The following is a 19,634-nucleotide window of genomic DNA, read 5'->3' on the forward strand; positions in this document are numbered from 1 at the left end:
TGTTTCCCAACCTTGGCAACTTGAAGATGTCTGGACTTCAATTCCCAGAAGTCCCCAGCCAGCATTCGCTGGCTGGGGAATTCTGGGAGTTGAAGTCCAGATATCTTCAAGTTGCCAAGGTTGGGAAACACTGTGCTAGACTGTTTTAACAATTCCTGTTCCACATTGGCAGACCCGTTTTTCTTAAAATATCTCTCCCAAAATAATGGCCGAGGGCAAAATAGCCCAAAAACGATTTTAAAAAAGAAGAAAAAAGCTTCCTTAGCTGTGATCAGTGCTTTAGTTCCAAAAGCCCAAATGCATTTACAAAAATATCCCTGAAAAAATTGTGACTGTGTTTGTGTTAGTGTCTGTTTTAGTCAAGATTGTCGCACGAAGGCACTCATTCACAACAATGTATGGTTTTATTGTCAAGTTTAACCTAGAGGCAGGGGTTCAGGATCATCACTTTTATTAAAAATACAAGGTATCTGAGAAAAAATCAGAACAGTTATTTTAATGTACAAATTCAAATACCTGTAAACGGGTTTCCCGTTTCACTTGGGACCCTAAAAATAAAAAAACAAAGCTGAAAGAAATATATATCTATATCTATATATATCTAAGGGGCAGTTTTCTAAAACCACTTATTTATGATTTAAAATATAAAACAAGGCCAGCCCACCTTTTACAGCCTAAGGATATGCCCTGAAGTTGGACTAACAAAAGTCCCAATATATGCACATTAATTCAACTTTGCTGCTGAAATTTCTTAAAAAACCTTATCCAAAACAAAAGAAAAAAACAACAACAATTCCCCAAGCCAACTCCTAAACGAAATAAAAAAAAAAGAATCAGGTTAGTTCTGACGTCTTGCTGTTTTTATTTGATTTTATTTCGAAGGGAAAGAGTTTCTTTTTCCCCTAAAAACAAAAAAAACAGGAAACCAAAGCACTAAATATATATATATATGTATGTATGTATGTATATGACAAGTTAAGTGCTTGTGGGAAATTTCAAAAGCAGTCCTAGAAAAGGGAGGAGGGCAAGGCAGGTTTAAGAAATGCAACGTTAAGGACCATATACAACACATTTAGATAATTTAAAAATAATAATTAAAAAAAGCATTTCAGCAGCAAAGTGCTCCATAGGATGTACGTCACAAAAAAATAATAATAATCGGGAGGGAGGGCCGGAGATTATTTCAGAGGAAATACGGCGTGGTTGTTCTAGGAGGGATGACGCGTTCGGAATCCGGGACCGCCCGGAACAGCTTCGGTTCTCTCGTGTTCACGTCTTTAAAGACCATGATTGAGGCGATATTTCCACAGCGGTAGCAGTAGTTTGGAGCGGACCAGACGGTTACCAGCTTCTCATCGAACATAAATTTGTAGCCTTCGTGGACCAGCTGGTGAGCCCGGCAGATCAGTTTTAAGTTGTTGATGTGGACAAACTGTCAAAATAATAATAACAATGTTTATTTATAATGCACTTTTAACCTCTGGGTTCACTTTCCTATTAAAAACACTTCCTTCCTGAACCTTATTTAACCCTTTAACCTAGTTAAATGTTTTGATCGTGTCTCCCCTTTCCCTTCTGCCCTCCAGACTATACAGATTGAGTTCATGAAGTCTTTCCTGATACGTTTTATGCTTAAGGCCTTACACCATTTTTGTAGCCTGTCTTTGATCCATATCTTTTTGTAGGTGAGGTCTCCAGAACTGAACACAGTATTCCAAATGTGGTCTAAACCAGTGTTTTTCAACCAGTGTGCCGCGAGACATGGTCAGGTGTGCCGTGAAGCTCAGCAAGAGAGAGAAAGAGAGAAAGAAAGCAAGAGAGAGAGAAAGAAAGAAAGAAAGAGAGAAAGAGAGAGAGAGAAAGAAAGCAAGAGAGAGAGAGGCAGGGAAGGAGGGAGAGATAGAAAGACAGCAAAAAAGAGAGGAAGGAAGAGAGAAAGAAAGGGATGGATAGAGAGGGGAAGGAAGAGAGAAAGAGGGAGAGAAATAGAGCGAAAGGGAGGAAGAGAGAGAGATAAATTTTTTCGTCCAAATTTTTTTTACCCCCCCACTCCCCCCTGCTCAATGTGCCCCATGATTTTGTATATGTAAAAAATGTGCCGCAACTCAAGAGGTTGAAAATAACTAGTCTAAACAACATTCAACTGCTGTTGCTTTAGTACAGATGGATTAATTTCCTTGCTTCCTATCTCAGATAATATTCCGGCTGCTGCAAAACCTCACGAACCAGAAGGCAGGCAGTATAATAAACGTTGGTTGAATTTCGTTTACCTCGTTGGTGACTTTAGCCCCAAAAAGCCACCCGGCTCCTCGAGGACTAATGGCCCAGGTGTCCACATCTTCTGGGTCAGACCACACGAGGTCGCAGAAAGCCCCTTTGTGAGGAATCTCTTGGTTGCGCTCGATGGTTCGGATTTGATCCAGTGTTTTGATGTCTGGGGAAAGACCCCCGTGCACGCAGAGGATCTGTTCATCTATCAACTGGAAGAAAATAGAATACATATTTTTTTAACTCAACCTCGAAAGTCAAAGGGTGACCCGTTTCCCTCCTTAATGCAGAGAGAATGGAGGTCACAGGGTGTCCAGGGGGAAAGCATTTTGAAATTCCCTGACGTTTCCCTGTAACTTGTGATCTATTTAAGGCGCCATCGTACATGACGTCATACCAAACGGCTAAGCCATGGAGAAATATCGGTAGCTGAGGAAGCAAGTTGTTGCTCATTTTTGCTTGACTCTGCCAGGCAATGCGATCCGTTGTTAGAAACATAGAAGATTGACAGCAGAAAAAGACCACATGTCTTTTTCGTCTGTCCTTATACTATTTCCTGCATTTTATCTTAGGGTGGATCTGTTTATCCCAGGCATGTTTAAATTCAGTTGCTGAGGATTTACCAACCACGTCTGCTGGAAGTTTGTTCCAAGCATCTAGTCCTCTTTCTGACAAATATTTTCTCACCTTGCTTCTGATCTTTCCCCCAACTAACCTCAGATTGTGTCCCCTTGTTCTTGTGTTCACTTTCCTGTTAAAAACACTTCCCTCCTGAACACATATTTAAACATTTCAATCATGTCCCCTCTTTCCCTTCGGTCCTCCAGACTATACATAAATCACCTTTCTGTTTGTTTGTTTGTAAAGACTTACCGCTGCTACCGTAAGCATGTCGAAGACTTTAGTGCAATATCTCCAGGCGTTTGCGTTTCCGTATTTCGTTTGGCATTCATCTGTTTTGAGAGGAGAAGGAAAAAAGAGAAAATAATATAGACCCAAAGTCTGTTAGGAAATTTCTCCTTACTTCTAAGTTCCATTTTACGTTCTGTTTTGACACGCTGCCCTTTTGTGTTGGATAGTTTGGGTTTTTTTTAAACCCCCCCAGTGTTAAGACCATAAGAAGAGCCATGCTGAATCAGGCCCAAGCCCATCGAGTCCAGCATTCTGTGTCCCACAGTGGCCCCACCAATTGTCCATGGGGATCTTGAGCAGAAAGAGAAGGCAAGACCCTCCCTTTCCCTTGACACCCTGTATTACTTTCTCTCTCTCTCTCTCTCCCTCCCTCCCTCTTTCCTTTCTTTCCCCACAAAGAAAAACCTTTTTTTGATATTTTTTAAAAAGCCATCAGAAAGGCAAATTCAAATCATAACCGTTTTATGCTAACGACAATGGAATACATTGGTTGCAAGAAGCTGGGGCAGCTTCGGAGGAACTCACCATAAAACCCATAGACTTGGGTTATCTGTCTGCTTTCATGATTCCCACGCAAGAGCGTGATTCGATCTGGCCACTTCGCTTTCAGGGCAAGAAGATAAGTAAATGTCTCTAGGCTGTAATAGCCCCGGTCTACAAAATCACCCTGGAAGTAAAAAAAAAATGCTTTACTATATTTAACAGGGGGCACTGTGCTCAGGCTGCAATTTTGCGAATAGGTAATCAAGGTTAGCAAGGTTTAAATTGAAACATAGAAACATAGAAGACTGATGGCAGAAAAAGACCTCCTGGTCCCTCTAGTCTGCCCTTATACTATTTTTTGTATTTTATCTTAGAGTGGATCTATGTTTATCCCAGGCATGTTTAAATTCAGTGACTGTGGATTTACCAACCACGTCTGCTGGAAGTTTGTTCCAAGGATCTACTACTCTTTCAGTAAAATAATATTTTCTCATGTTGCTTTTGACCTTTCCCCCAACTAACTTCAGATTGTGTCCCCTTGTTCTTGTGTTCACTTTCCTATTAAAAACACTTCCCTCCTGAACCTTATTTAACCCTTTGACATATTTAAATGTTTCAATCATGTCCCCCCTTTTCCTTCTGTCCTCCAGACTCTACAGATTGAGTTCATGAAGTCTTTCCTGATACGTTTTATGCTTCAGACCTTCCACCATTCTTGTAGCCCGTCTTTGGACCCGTTCAATTTTGTCAATATCTTTTTGTAGGTGAGGTCTCCAGAACTGGACACAGTATTCCAAATGTGGTCTCACCAGCGCTCTATATAGCGGGATCTCAATCTCCCTCTTCCTGCTTGTTATACCTCTAGCTATGCAGCCAAGCATCCTACTTGCTTTTATTATTAAATTAAATTAATTAAATTAAACAGGGAGAACATTGTGCGGTACTTTTCAATGTTATCAAACAGAAGCATTTTTGCTTTTCAATTATTTATCAATCTTCTTAGGGCATGGTGCACAAAATTATCCAAATTATCAACAAATCGATGGATTCCTCCAAACAACTGTTAGAAAGTTTAGAGTCTAAGCTAGTGTTTTGCTGGCTGGGGAATTCTGGGAGTTGAAGTCCAAATATCTTCAAGTTGCCAAGGTTGGGAAACACCGGTCTAAGCAACTGTGCTATCTTCATTTGTTAACCTGTCGTTACTAGTTCCCGCTCCCTTTTTAAAATTATACGCACTCGGCAAAAGAACAGCAGCTATTTTCTCACAGACCACAAAACCACACGAGCAATCCTCTCCCCTTGATATACCACATGCCAAATTCTAGTTTACTCTACTTTTGTTCATACCATAAATATGTAGTTCGTGTCTGGAACCTGACCTCCAGTTCTGAATAATTCGCATAGATCGTAAAACTGAAAAGCAAAAAGAAACAAGAACACATTATTTTGAACTCTTGATGGGATTTTAAATGTGACCCTTTACAAATACTAAAAATGATCCCGAAAGTCCGACCAAAGTAATGATGTGCGTGCAGTTAATTATAAGACTTTACAACTGCAAGGACTGTTAAAAAGTTTAAAACCTGATCTTGGGGCAATCTGATAGCTATTGATCCAACAGAAATGTTACAATTACCTCTTTACCAGTAATGGCATAGTTGAGGTACCCAAAATGGTAATTCTGATAAGCAAAAGTGAGATACGAGTTGAGGTTTGCATAAAAATCAAAACCTATTTATGAAAATCTTAAGGAAAAACTGCTAATGAGACATAGGTTAGAAAAGATGGAATGATAATTAGGAAAGGAAATGCAAAAAGGAAAACAAAATAAAATAAAATTCTCAGAAATTATCTTAGAATTAGGCAAAAGTCTCACTTGTTGGATATACTCTTCTAACACTCTCTGTTTGAGTGACGGGCCTTGATAATCTTTCAAAAATTACTTAATAAAGAACTTTTCTGCTTTATATTTGCAATGCTGTATAAAGGAAAATAATATTTCTTTTGCCACCAGGGCAGTTCAGAGGGGCCATTCCCCTTCTCTGTGCTCAAAGCCTGCACTTTCTCTTCACCCAAGTCCAGCTTTGACACCCAGGAGTCATACATGTTTTCCCATAAGCCCAGGTCAGGCAAAGTTGGCTCTTCTATAACTTGTGGACTTCAACTCCCAGAATTCCTGAACCAATCATGCTAGCTCAGGAATGCTGGGAGTTGAAGTCCACATGTCATAGAAGAGCCAGCTTTGCCTACGTCTGCTCTAAGCTAATGGCTGTACTGTTTAGAAAAGAATGTCAACTTAAATATCTATAATACAGTCAATTCTCTCACAATTTGAAATTATGCAAGGAAAAAAAAAGTAAGCAATCTTGTTAAACCTTTCATTTACTAGATATACATAATAATTATAAAAATTGTTGTCTAGCAATTAACTTTGGACAATTTATGATTTAGGGAATATGATTGAAATTAATAAAGATTAAGATTTAGGTAACAATGTTATAATATAGCAAAATGAAACTAGTAGGATGATCATTTTTTTAAAAAAAGCTGTAGCAATATGTAAATAATTAATAAAGATTTTTTTTTTTAAAAAAGAAAATAATATCAAAGGCAGGGTCCGTAGGAAATTATTCCACCTGTCCATGAATGTCACCACAGACGGTAACGGGGGTAGAAACCGGCTGCACGTTGGATTCTTCCAGGAGCAGGTCACAGACATAATCGCACAAACGCTGGAAAGACAGAACAGGTTAGGGCATGGTTCACTTATGCTGCTTAAAATGACATAGAAACATAGAAGATTGACAGCAGAAAAAGACCTCCTGGTCCATCTAGTCTGCCCTTATACTATTTCCTGTATTTTATCTTAGGATGGATCTATGTTTATCCCAGGCATGTTTAAATTCAGTTCCTGTGGATTTACCAACCACGTCTGCTGGACGTTTGTTCCAAGCCTCTACTACTCTTTCATTCAAATAATATTTTCTCAAGTGGCTTCTGATCTTTCCCCCAACTCACCTCAGATTGTGGCCCCTTGTTCTTGTGTTCACTTTCCTATTAAAAACACTTCCCTCCTGAACCTTATTTAACCCTTTCACATATTTAAATGTTTCGATCATGTCCCCCCTTTCCCTTCTGTCCTCCAGACTCTACAGATGGAGTTCATGAAGTCTTTCCTGATAAGGTTTATGCTTAAGAAGACCTTCCACCATTTTTGTAGCCCATCTTTGAACCCGTTCAATTTTATCAATATCTTTATCTCCAGAACTGGATACAGTTTTCCAAATGTGGTCTCACTAGTGCTCTATACAGCGGGACAGCAATCTCCTTCTTCCTGCTTGTTATAGCTCTAGCTATGCAGCCAAGCATTCGACTTGCTTTCCTTCCCGCCTGACCGCACTGTCAGAAATCACTACTCCTAAATCCTTCTCTTCTGAAGTTTTTGATAACACAGAACTTCAAATTCCCTTTACAGTTCAAAAAATATTTATTTCATGTCTCATTGGCCATCAAAGCCCAAGAAATACATCTGTTGCCTCTTTCTTGGGTATCCCTTCCATTTCGGAGGGGTCCTTGGCGCTCTCTAAACTTTGCGCTTTTTTTGCAAACCTGTCGTGCGACCCAAACTAGATAACAGCATCAGAGTTAATCAATGTTAGTCTAGCAGCAGTGATGAATCTAACACTAATAGCAATAGCATTTAGATTTATATACCGCTTCATAGAGCTTTTCCAACCCTCTCTAAGCAGTTTACAGTGTCAGCCTCTTGCCCCCAACAATCTGGATCCTCATTTGACCCACCTCAGAAGGATGCAAGGCTGAGTCAACTATGAACTGGTGGTGAGATCTGAACTGCTGAACTACAGTTAGCAGTTAGCTGAAGTAGCCTGCAGTGCTGTACTCTAACCACTGCACCACCCTGGCTGATGATGTTATGTAGTTTGTGGTTACAAAACAACCAAGCTCTGACAACACCAAGGATCCCACAGTCCTCCCTCCATGCATGACCCACTCCTTTCTAGCACTGATGAGATTTCCTACTTGGGTCACGAAACGTCTAAAACCAGAGTAGGCAAAGTTGGCTCTTCTATGACTTGTGGACTTCAACTCCCAGAATTCCTGAGCCAATCATGCTAGTTCAGGAATCCTGGGAGTTGAAGTCCACATGTCATAGAAGAGCCAACTTTGCCTACCCCTGGTCTAAAAGAAAGCCAACCTCAAGAGTGCCCCAAGGGCCCCTCATTTCAACCCTGAGCTACAAATATTCTCCTTTATTGACATTCCATTTCTTTACCCCTTGTTCCAAAAGCGACCAACTCCATCCACACCGTTTTGTTAACGATGGCAGAAGAGAAATATAAATTATTAAAAGGAGGACTTGAGTCCATTTGGATGGGCAGGGCCATAGCCGTATGTTTTAATGGGGCAGCAAGAGTAGGCTCTGCTCTCAAGTTGGTAGAAATGAAAATACTCAGGCCTCCCCTTCAGTCTTCCTGGGCCTCTGCCTGGCCTTGCTTCTAGCTTATGCGAGTGATAACCCTTTAGCAGTAGGTCATTTGTGGTGCAAGTCCCTTGGGCAAAAATGATATCCTTTATCTACCAGAGGATCAGAGTAATTTAGGCCTCTATAACGGTACCTCCCAGGTACATAATACTTCAGGTGTTTTCCATGTTGGAAAGATAATTAATGCTGGGTACTATTAACACCAAGAGCTAGCTATTGTTTGCTACCTGATGCATTTAACCGAGAATTTGGCATACTGTATTTTTCAGAGTATAAGACGCATCTTTTACCTCTTTAAAAGAGGCTGAAAATTTGGGTGCATCTTATAGTCTGAATGTAGCTTCCCCCCCCCCCCCCAGCCCTAAAGAGATGCTAAAGATTTTCCCGGCTTGCAGGATTTTTTCCATTGCTACTCCTAATGAGTTTTTTTCCCCAGCCCTAAGTCTTTGCAAGCTTGTTTTCATTCCTACTCCCTTTGAAGATTTTTTTTTTCATCCCTACCCAGGGGATAAAATAATGTGCTGAAGCTGATCAGACTAAAGTCACTAGCCTGATGAATACCTGGAAGGCAGATTTCACCCCCCCCCCTATTTTCCTCCCCAAAAACTAAGGTGCGTCTTGCACCTTAAGAGCCGGGATTGGGCAGTGGTTAGAGTGCAGCCCTGCAGGTTACTTCAGCTAACTGCTAGCCATAGTTCAGCAGTTCAAATCTCACTACCGGCTCAAGGTTGACTCAGCCTTCCGTCCTTCTCAGGTGGCTAAAATGAAGACCCAGATTGTTGGGGGCAAGAGGCTGACTATGTAAACCGCTTAGAGAGCTGTAAAAGCAGTATGAAGTGGTATACAAGTGCTACAGTATTTCTATCACAGAAAAAAACAAACCAGGAGTCTAAGGCTATTGCTAACTAAGGTGTGTCTTATACTCCAAGAAATATGGTATTTTGCAAGTGTAAGGGGACATCACCCTCAACATCAAGGGTTGTCTGTCTGTCTGTCTGTCTGTCTATCTATCCTTAGACACAGGGCGGCTCACAGCAAGAAAAATACAAAACATCAGAAATCTAAACCTTCCGTTAAGACCTGGCTTTTCCGGCAGGCCTGGAATTAGGCTGACTGTAAGTATGTATGTTTTTTTAATATTATTATTATTTATTTTTATTATTAGATTTTAACGGTTTTCATTGTTGTTGTATTTATTCCGATTGTTAGTCACTCAGAGTCCATTTGGAGTGAACGGCATATAAATACAATAAATAAATAAAAATAAACATCCTAAAACCCCAATTCCAATTAAAAAAGGAATCACTCCCATTCACCCAACCATACATATCACTCCACTCATCGGGCTTAATGTGCTGATCTTTCCCACCACCACCACCACTCCCAGCAAATCAGGCAGATTCAGATTAACCCGGAAAGGGGACCACGACGAAATCCCACGGGAGGGAAAGAGGGGGCTGAACCAGGAAGGAGCCCAAATATATATATGTAAATAAATTAAAGAAGGCTTTCAAGGCATCCTTTCAAAGTGAGATTCGATGGAGTTTATGGGGGGGAGATAGATGGGTATGAAGTCCTTCCTTTACCCCTTCCTAGATGTCAATCAGCCCCCCCAAGGAAGGCCCCTCCCCTTCCGAGGCCCCTCCCACTGTCCTCCCTACTCCCCCCCCCCCCACCGGCCGGCCGCCTCACCTTGAGGTCGTTCTCGGGCAGGTACTTGCAGAGCCTCGCTATCTCCACGTACTTATCCAAGTCCAGCGGCGCCATTTTGGGAGAGCCGCTCCGGGGAGGGGAAGGGAAGCAGAAAGAGGAGGAAGAAGGGCTAGAGAGGACCGGACCGGAAGCTGCGAGTCGCACTTCCGGATTAGGCCCCCCAACGGCGGAGAGCCGGGAAAACGCGGTACGCGGTCCGTCAGGCGACGCTAAAAAAAACAGGCTCGCGGAGGGCTCCTCCTTCAGTGCGTGTGCGAGCGACGCCGCTTTTTCCCCCCACCCGCCTTTTCTCTTCTCCCGGCCGCACCGGAAGTGAGAAAGGCAATATCCGGTAGGGGTTATTTTTTTTTAATCGGATGCGTGCTTCTTTCTGGTCCGCTTCGAGGCCACTTCCGGTTGCTTTTTTCTGGCTTCTCTCTCTCATTCACTCGCCTCCTCCCCGGGGGCCTCGGGAGTCCATTATGGCGTCCAAACGGCCGCCCTGCCCCGAGGCATGCTGGGATTTGGAGTCAAACCCTTGCCACTGTTCCTTTCTGTTGCAAATACTCCCAATACTCTCCGGGGAGGGGCGGCATAAAAATCTAATTAATAATAATAATAATAATAATAATAATAATAATAATAATAATAATAATAATAATAATAATAATAGTATGCCACCCCTCTCCGTGGACTTTATTGCAAACGCACATTTATTTATTTATTTATTTATTAGATTTGTATGCCGCCCCTCTCCGCAGACTTTATGCTTGAACATAAATATATTTTATGTTTATATTTGCAAAAGGACGCTAGAGGGCGCCAAATCAATTGGAGAAGAGAAATGTTTTGGTTTTTTTAATGGTAAAATGGCACCTCGCTCTCCTCTGGTTGGGGCTGATGCTGATCGCCTAGCAACGGCCCGGGGAGGGCGGAGTCACCATGCAACCCCCCCCCGCCTCCCCCCCCCCCCGCCTTTGCCTCAATGGAGAAGCAGAAGCTGCGGAAGCTGAAGCCCCGGCAGAAGCCGCAGGCGGCCGCTTGGTACGGGCCTCCCTTTGCACGTGTGCACACCACTGCCCGCGCTTGCTGGGCGACAGTGCAACCGAGGGCGGGGGGGGGGGGGGTTGCTTGAAGGCAGGAGTGGGGGGGGGTAGCGCGTGGGGAACCCCGCCTTTTGCATGCACGCGCATCAGGGCGAAAGGGAAGGTCCTTTGCACACGTCTGCACGCTTGGACCCGTGCGAGAGAGCCTTTGCAAAACGGAAATGGCAGCAGCGGCAGCGGCAATAGCGTTTCGACTCGGACAGCAGCGCTTTTTGCAGCCCTTTACAGAGTCAGCCTCTTGCCCCCAATAATCTGGGTCCTGGTTTGACCCACTTTGGAAGGAGGGAAAGCTGAGACAACCTGAAGGAAGGAAAAGAAGGAAGGGAGGGAGGGAGGAAGGAAGGAAGGGAAAAGGAAGGAAGGGAAAAGGAAAGAAGGAAGGAAGGGAAAAGGAAAGAAGGAAGGAAGGGAAAAGGAAAGAAGGAAGGGAAAATGAAAGAAGGAAGGAAGGAGGGAAGGGAAGGAAAATAGCACTTAGACTTATATACCGCTTCCTAGTGCTTTGACAGCCCTCTCTAAGCGGTTTACAGAATCAGCTTATTGCCCCCAATAATCTGGGTCCTTATTTATTTATTTTTTATTTATTTATTCATTTGTCCAATACACAAATACATAGGAAGAAAGATAGATATGTGATAATATAAAAGAGGGTGAAAGTGAACTTAGAGGAGGGGATATATGAAAGGAAGAGAATATATATGATAGGTGAAAGAGAGGAAAGACAATTGGACAGGGGACGAAAGGCACACCAGTGCACTTATGTACGCCCCTTACTGGTCTCTTAGGAACCTGGAGAGGTCAATCGTGGAGAGTCTAAGGGAGAAGTGTTGGGGGTTAGGGGTTGACACTACTGAGTCCGGTAATGAGTTCCACGCTTTCATAACTCGCTTGTTGAAATCATATTTTTTACAGTCAAGTTTGGAGCGGTTCGTATTAAGTTTGAATCTGTTGTGTGCTCTTGTGTTGTTGCGGTTGAAGCTGAAGTAGTCATTGACCGGTAGGACATTGCAGCATATGATCTTGTGGGCAATACTCAAATCGTGTTTTAGGCGACGTAGTTCTAGGCTTTCTAGGCCCAGGATTGTTAGTCTATTTTCGTAGGATATTCTGTTTTGAGTGGAGGAGTGAAGGGCTCTTCTGGTGAAATATCTTTGGACATTTTCAAGGGTGTTGATGTCTGAGATGTGGTATGAGTTCCAGACAGATGAGCAGTAGTCTAGGATGGGTCTGGCAAAAGTTTTGTAGGCTCTTGTGAGTAGTGTGAGATTGCCTGAGCAGAAGCTGCGTAGGATCAGGTTATTGCAGTGGGCTTTAGCACTTAGGTCATTCGATATTAGTATTCCAAGGTCTTTTACTGCGTGTGGGTTAGCAGTGAGAGATTGTTTACATTCAGTTCGTATGTGCGGTTTGGATTCTTTTTGCCGATGTGGAGGGTAGAGCATTTGTTGGTTGATATTTGAAGTTGCCAGGTGTTTGACCCACTTTGGAAGGCTGGGAGGGAGGGAGGGGGGAGGGAGGGAGGAAGGAAGGAAGGAAGGAAAGATGGAAGGAAGGAAGGGGGGAAAAGCCCTTAAACCTATATACCGCTTCATCGTGGTATATAAGTTTAACCTTACAGCTTCTCTAAGCTGTTTATAGAATCAACACATTGTTCCCAACAATCCGGGTCCTCATTTGACCCACCTGGGAAGGATGGAAGGCTGGGAGGGAGGGAGGTACTGTATATAAACAGGGAGAAAAATCACACTCACTACTAGCATTGATGATGTTACCTATTCGGATCATGAGCTGTCTGCAAGCAAACCACCAAAGCTCAGAAAGCACCACAGTTCAACCCTGAGTTACAAATATTTCTTATCGGCAGCTGGATGAATGCTTCTTCTGTCTCTCCCTCTTTCTACCTGCCAGGTATTCCCTTGACTTAGGTGGGAAGAGTCCATGCGCTCGCGTGGGCCAAAACTCTTTATATCTGCCTCCGTTGAAGCCGGGAAGCAGAGATGGGAAAGTGGTTATCATCGCTGGAGCAAATCCAAGTGGAAGTTTTGCTGACTCCTATTTTATTGATCTTGGTAAGTTAAGGTGAGAGAGAGAAAGCATGGACATTGCTGAATTGAATTTCCTGGGGCTGTGTGTCTCATTTCCAGTGTCGGCGCAGAAGTTGGTGATAAATTTTTATTTTTTTATTTTAAAAAATATATCTTTATTAGTTATTCGCATTAAAAAAAAACAGACCAAAAAGGGAAAAAATCAAATACAATTTACAAAGAGAAGCCAAAAAAGGAAAAGAAAAGAAAGGAGGAGAGAAGAAAGAAAAGAAGTGAAGGGGAAAAGGAAAGAAAGAAAGAAAAAGAGATAATTTTAATGATTTGTCTATTTGCACCAAAGACCAATTCCTTGTGTGACCATTAAAGAATTCTATTCTATTATACTCTACTCTACTCTATTTCCGTCCTTTTCTTGCAGATGCTAATTGCTGGACCAAACTAGATTGGGAACATCTCTTGCCAAGGTATGAACATGCTGCATTTATCCCCAGGAGCCATCCCAACACACTTTGGGTGTATGGAGGCACCAGTGAAACTGGGAACAGAGACTGCGTACAAGTTTTGGATCTTGGTAAGTATCCCTCTGCTCGGTCCATTGCTAATCTGAACCAAACCGTGGGCCGATAGCCGTGGGCCTACCAACCCATTTATTTAGCATCCGTTTGAAATCGCAAACGGCGCTTGAGTGTAGATGACCCATGACCAATCCTCGTGCTTAACCACTAGCAGCACCCCTGCAGTTACATTAAACACACACGTTACATCCAAATTGCAATCCTGTGTTTGTGTTGTTACAGTCTTCTGGTTTTTTTCCCGAGAGAGCAGTAGCCTTTAGACTTAGTGCTTTTACAGCCCTCTCTAAGCGGTTTGCAGAATCAGCCTCTTGCCCCCAACAATCTGGGTCTTCATTTGCCCCAGGAAGGAAGGGAGGGAGGGAGGGAGGGAAGGAAGGAAGGAAGGAAGGTGTAGACTTATATACCACTTCATAGTGCTTTGACAGCCCTCTCTAAGCGGTTTGCAGAATCAGCCTCTTGCCCCCAACAATCTGGGTCCTCATTTGACCCACTTTGGAAGGATGGAAGGCTGAGTCAACTTTGAAATGACTCAGGATCAGGACCAAACTCCTGGTAGCAGAATTAGCCTGCAATACTACATTCTTACCACTGCGCACGATGGATGGATGGATGGATGGAAGGAAGGAAGGAATAGCGATGTTGGATAACCATCTGCCTTCTTCCTCTTCTTCTTATTGTTGTTGTTATTGTTGTTGTTGTTATTATCATTATTATTATTATTATTATTATTATTATTATTATTATTATTACCTACAGTACATTCATTCTTAATTATTTGGGATATCCTCTCCCCTAATCCTTTAGCCATGATTATCACCAGAATCCAACATTTCCATATTTCTTCCCCAATTGAATTGGGACAAACGTAATGTTGGCCTCTTTGTACAGTATTCACCAAGTCTTGTTGCCTGCATCTTTTCCTAGAAATCGGGTCCTGGGAGAAAACTAAGGTGATCGGGAACCCACCGAGCCCTCGCACTTTCCACACCTCCACAGCGGCAATTGGGGATCGGTTGTACGTATTTGGAGGAGGGGATAAAGGAGTAGATCCCGTCCAAGATCAGCAACTTCACATATTCGACTCAAGTAAATTAACAAATTTTATTTTTTTCCCCCCACGAGCCCTTAAATTGCACGGGTTAAAAAGAAAAGTAGGCAAACTCCCAGCCTCCCACGCAGCATTTGCAGCCTAATTTTGCTCCCATTTTCAGCTACGTTGACGTGGTCACAGCCAGAGGTGGGTGGTCAGTCTCCTGGCCCCCGGCATGGACACGTGGTGGTAGCGGTTGAGAATCAACTGTTTGTACATGGCGGCTTGGCAGGTGACACGTTTTACGACGACCTGTTCTCCCTTGACATAAGTAAGTACATTCTATGGTGTTAAAATTAGCAAGGAATGTACGTTTTGGTCTTTTATTTATTTATTTATTTATTTATTCATTCATTCATTCATTCATTCATTCAATCAATTTTTATGACGCCCTTCTCCTTAGACTCAGGGTGGCTTACAACATGTTAGCAATAGCACTTTTTAACAGAGCCAGCCTATGGCCCCCACAATCCGGGTCCTCATTTTAACCACCTCGGAAATATGGAATGCTGAGTCAACCTTGAGCTGATGATGAGATTTGAACCGCTGACCTTCAGATCTACAGTCAGCTTCAGTGGCCTGCAGTACAGCACTCTACCTGCTGCGCCACCCCGGCTCTTTTCTCTCTCTCTCTCTCTCTCATCTCTCTCTCTATCTTTATCTATCTATCTATCTATCTATCTATCTATCTATCTATCTATCTATCTATCTACCTCCCTACCTACCTACCTACCTATCTAATCTATCTATCTATCTATCTATCTATCTTCCATCTATTATCTATATCTGTCTGTCTATCGTGAGAAAATATTATTTTACTGAAAGAGTCGTAGATCCTTGGAACAAACTTCCAGCAGACGTGGTTGGTCAATCCACAGGAACTGAATTTGAACATGCCTGGGATAAATATATATCCATCCTAAGATAAAATACAAGAAATAGTATTAAGGGCAGACTAGATGGACCAGGAGGTCTTTTTCTGCCATCAATCTTCTATGTTTCTATGTAACTCCACCTCTACGCCGCAGCAGCTTCTGGGAATAAAGCAAGCTGTGATTTAATTGAATTTTGCCGGGGAGAGCCCTGAGGGTTATCCTGTTATCTCCGCAGGGCAGCTACAATGGGAGAAAGTGTCCACCTCGGGAGCCATTCCTGGAGGCCGAGCGGCTCACTCGGCAGTTGCTTTCCAGGGTCACCTTTACATCTTTGGAGGGATGGACCCAACAGGCGAGCTCAACACAACGTACAGATACCACATAGGTATTTTTGGCGATTTAATTTTAACCCTCCTGTCAAGATAGGTGTGACGGCTTTTCCAGGACATATATATACTGCTCAAAAAAATAAATAAAGGGCACAGTTAAACAGCAAACAAGTCAATCAAACTTCTGTGAAATCAAACTGTCCACTTAGGATTGATTGACAGTCAATTTCACGTGCTGTGGTGCAAATAGAATATTCAATGAGAATATTTCATTCATTCAGATCTAGGATGTGTTATTTGAGTGTACTCTTTATTTTTCTGAGCAGTACAGTATATATATATGTGTGTTTGTGTATATATACTAGTCAAAGAAATAAAGGAAACACTTAAACAACACAATATAACTCCAAGTCAATCAAACTTCTGTGAAATCAAACTGTCCACTTAGGAAGCAACACGGAATGACAATCAATTTCACCTGCTGTTGTGCACATTCAACTTTGTACAGAACAAAGTATTCAACGAGAATATTTCATTCATTCAGATCTAGGATGGGTTCTTTGAGTGTTCCCTTTATTTTTCTGAGCAGTATATATATATATGTATATAATAATAATAATAATAGTAATAACAGTAATAATAATAATAATAATAATAATAATAATAATAATAATTTATTAGATTTGTATGCCACCCCTCTCCAAAAACTCGGAGTGTGTGTATGTGTGTGTATACATATACATATATATGTATCACATGTTTATATATATGTATAAAGTTATATTTAATATATATAGTGTACATACTGTACATATTAAGCATTTTGAAGGATTTGGCAGCAAAATGGCCAATTTTAGTGATAAAAGGTGGTTATTAGGTTAGAAATGGACTACAAAAATGGTGGGAGGTCTTAAGCATAAAACTTATCAGGAAAGACTTAATGAACTCAACCTGTATAATCTGGAGGACAGAAGGGAAAGGGGGACACGATTGAAACATTTAAATAGTTCAAAGGGTTAAATAAGGTTCAGGAGGGAAGTGTTTTTAATAGGAAAGTGAACACAAGAACAAGGGGTTAGTTGGGGGAAAGATCAGAAGCAATGCAATAAAATATTATGTGACAGAAAGAGTAGTAGATGCTTGGAACAAACCTCCAGCAGATATGGTTGGTCATTCCACATTGACTGAATTTAAACATGCCTGGGATAAACACAGATCCATCCTAAGATAAAATACAGGAACATAGTATAAGGGCAAACTAGATGGACCAGGAGGTCTTTTTCTGCCGTCAATCTTTCGTCTTTCTATGAAATTGGTTGTCAAGGTTCCAGGTCATGAAATTCTAGTCCTGGAGACACGGAATTCGAGTCCTGCTTTAGCCATGAAACCAACTAGGAAACTGGGCTGGTCCTCCCCCCTCTCTCTCAACTCAGCCCACCTCACAGGGTCATCGTTGCGGGCAAAACCTAACGTTAGGCAATTTTTGCTGCCTTGTTTCTAAAATAACCCATTTGGCTTTCTTTTTTTCCAAAAAACATGAACACCTCCTGCAGAAAAACGTCATTGGACGCAGTTGGAGTTCATCTCTCCGTTACCTTCTGGCCGGCTGGACCACTCGATGTGCGTGATTCCTTGGGATACCTCCGGCGGAGGCGCCCACGAGGACGACGGCACAGAAGAGGCTGCGCGAGGGGAAGGCCGGCCCGGGCAAGGGCTGGTTTACCTCTGCTTGGTGTTCGGGGGCATGAGCGTGAAAGGAGAGATCTACGACGACTGTATTGTGAGCGTGCTAGGAGAATAAACTTAGGCCGTGCAAGGAGTAAGTCTCGTGTATCAGATGGGCGCGGCTCGGTTCTCCCAATTCCATTAAGCAGAGAAGCGGTTACCCCCTTATTTTTTTCAGAAAAACAACCATGTTGGAAATATTTGTAGTTTCCACCTGCAAGCATCAGGGCTCCAGGGAAGAAATCATAAATATTTGCAGCTCAGGGTTGGTGCTCTTTTAAGAACATAAGAACCTAAGAAGAGCCAAGAATACCGTTGAATGGATGGATGAACAATAGATTGGGAAGGAGGGAGGGAGGGAAGGAAGAAACGTAAGAACCTAAGAAGAGCCATGCTGAATGGGCCAAAGCCCATCGAGTCCAGCATTCTGTGGCCCACCAATTGTCCATGGGGATCTTGAGCAGAAAGAGAAGGCAAAACCCTCCCTTTCCCTTGACCCCCAAGAAATTGGACCCAAGGGAACCCTGCCTGCCTCAACCAACATAGAGATGGCACTTGGACATCCGTTTCAATAACCACCGATACATTTGGCATCCATGAGTCTGTCTAATCCTGACTTGAAGCTGTCAGGCTGACAGCTGTCACGACCTCTTCTGGAAGGGAATTCCATCAACCAAGGACCCTCTGGGTGAAGAAATATTTCCCTTTATTTGTCCTCACTTTCTTACCTATGAGCTTTAGGGAGGGTCCCCTCGTCCTATTATTGCATGATAGAGGAAATAATTTTTCTCTATCCACCTTTTCTATCCCATGCATGATTTGAGAGGGGCGGCATACAAATCTAATAAATTATTATTTTATACACTTCGATCGTCATCCCTTAAACGCCGTCTTTCAAGGCTGAAGAGACCAAGGCCTTGCAACCTGGTTTCCTAAGTGAGGGGCTCCATTTCCTTGACCATTCTTGTGGCCTGTTTTTGAGCCCGGCCATTCTCCTGCAGACGTTTCATCACCCCAACTAGGAACATCATCAGTACTAGGAGTGGGGTGTGCAGAGAGGGCAGGGACGAAATGGGGTCTTTGGTGGTATCATATTGTTTTTCTAGCAGACATTTGAGCTTGGTTGTTTTTCTTGCAGATCTTTTAGTTTTACACTGCTCAAAAATAAATAAATAAATAAAGGGAACACTTAAGCAACAGACTATAACTCCAAGTCAATCAAACTTCTGTGAAATCTAACTGTCCACTTAGGAAGCAACCCTGGTTGACAATCAATTTCACATGTTGTCAGCACATTCAACTTTGTACGGAACAAAAGTATTCAATGGGAATATTTCATTCATTCAGATCTAGGATGTGTTGAGTGTTCCCTTGATATTTTTTTTGAGCAGTGTATATATACAGTTTACCCATGCAACGAAATTCATAAACAGGCTAACGAGGAATGCTTGTATGTATTGAAGCACTGTTGCTTTAAGAATTAGTGTTTGAGATTACCACTAGAGGGAGCCAGAAACATGATTCTCTCAGTATAGGATAATTAGACAAAACTGATGATGTTACCTAGCTGGGTAAAAAAAGGTCTGCAGTAAAAGCCATCTCACTCATGCCCTCATCGTGGTTCAACTACTGCAATGCTCTCTACATGGGGCTACCTTCTGAGACTTCAGGTGGTGCAAAATGCAGCTGCACGAGCATTTATGGGCCTTCCAAGGTATGCCCATGTTTCTCCAACACTCTGAGGACTGCATTGGCTGCCAAATGGTTTCCGAATGCAATTCAAAGTGTTGGTTATGACCTATAAAGCCCTACATGGCATTGGACCAGATTACGTGCGGGACCACCTTCTGCGCCACGTATCCCAGCAGCTGGTTAGGTCCCAGAGTTGGCTTTCTAAGGGAAGGGCCTTCTCTGTGGCGGCCCCAGTCCCTCGGAATCAACTCCCTCCAGGGGTTTGTACTGCCCCCCATTCTCTCGCCGCCTTACTTAAGGCCTTAAAAGCCCATCTTTGCTGGCAGGCCTGGGGCCAT

The 19,634-nt window shown here is 42.6% G+C and overlaps 2 protein-coding genes across 2 annotated transcripts; one reads left to right on the top strand and one right to left on the bottom strand.

Annotated features, from left to right (window-relative positions):
• Window positions 1-385: 385 nt before the first annotated feature.
• On the bottom strand, window positions 386-10,430 carry PPP6C (protein phosphatase 6 catalytic subunit). Its single transcript, XM_070758689.1, has 7 exons — window positions 9,860-10,430; window positions 6,300-6,395; window positions 5,011-5,076; window positions 3,706-3,847; window positions 3,142-3,221; window positions 2,271-2,480; window positions 386-1,432 (listed from the first exon to the last, which is right to left on the bottom strand). Exons 1-7 carry the CDS (start codon window positions 9,932-9,934, stop codon window positions 1,184-1,186), a joined length of 918 nt encoding a protein of 305 aa, XP_070614790.1. The 5' UTR covers window positions 9,935-10,430; the 3' UTR covers window positions 386-1,183.
• A 236-nt stretch (window positions 10,431-10,666) lies between these two features.
• RABEPK (Rab9 effector protein with kelch motifs) lies at window positions 10,667-17,698 on the top strand. Its single transcript, XM_070758192.1, has 7 exons — window positions 10,667-10,903; window positions 12,874-13,034; window positions 13,429-13,581; window positions 14,510-14,671; window positions 14,797-14,946; window positions 15,786-15,935; window positions 17,433-17,698. Exons 1-7 carry the CDS (start codon window positions 10,845-10,847, stop codon window positions 17,678-17,680), a joined length of 1,083 nt encoding a protein of 360 aa, XP_070614293.1. The 5' UTR covers window positions 10,667-10,844; the 3' UTR covers window positions 17,681-17,698.
• The last annotated feature ends 1,936 nt before the right edge of the window (window positions 17,699-19,634 follow it).

The sequence above is a fragment of the Erythrolamprus reginae genome, chromosome 8 (genome assembly GCF_031021105.1).
Source record: "Erythrolamprus reginae isolate rEryReg1 chromosome 8, rEryReg1.hap1, whole genome shotgun sequence".
In the NCBI taxonomy this organism is placed as follows: Eukaryota; Metazoa; Chordata; class Lepidosauria; order Squamata; family Dipsadidae; genus Erythrolamprus; species Erythrolamprus reginae.

What these genes read in the sequence shown, in the direction of transcription:
- RABEPK (XM_070758192.1), top strand. Translation starts at nt 10,845, where the DNA reads ATGGAGAAGCAGAAGCTGCGGAAGCTGAAGCCCCGGCAGAAGCCGCAG. An exon ending in AAGCCGCAGGCGGCCGCTTG is followed by an intron (nt 10,904 to 12,873) that starts GTACGGGCCTCC and finishes TCTACCTGCCAG; the next exon opens with GTATTCCCTTGACTTAGGTG. An exon ending in CGTACAAGTTTTGGATCTTG is followed by an intron (nt 13,582 to 14,509) that starts GTAAGTATCCCT and finishes ATCTTTTCCTAG; the next exon opens with AAATCGGGTCCTGGGAGAAA.
- PPP6C (XM_070758689.1), bottom strand. Translation starts at nt 9,934, where the DNA reads ATGGCGCCGCTGGACTTGGATAAGTACGTGGAGATAGCGAGGCTCTGC. An exon ending in TGCCCGAGAACGACCTCAAG is followed by an intron (nt 6,396 to 9,859) that starts GTGAGGCGGCCG and finishes CTGTCTTTCCAG; the next exon opens with CGTTTGTGCGATTATGTCTG. An exon ending in ACATGCTTACGGTAGCAGCG is followed by an intron (nt 2,481 to 3,141) that starts GTAAGTCTTTAC and finishes ATTTTCTTCCAG; the next exon opens with TTGATAGATGAACAGATCCT.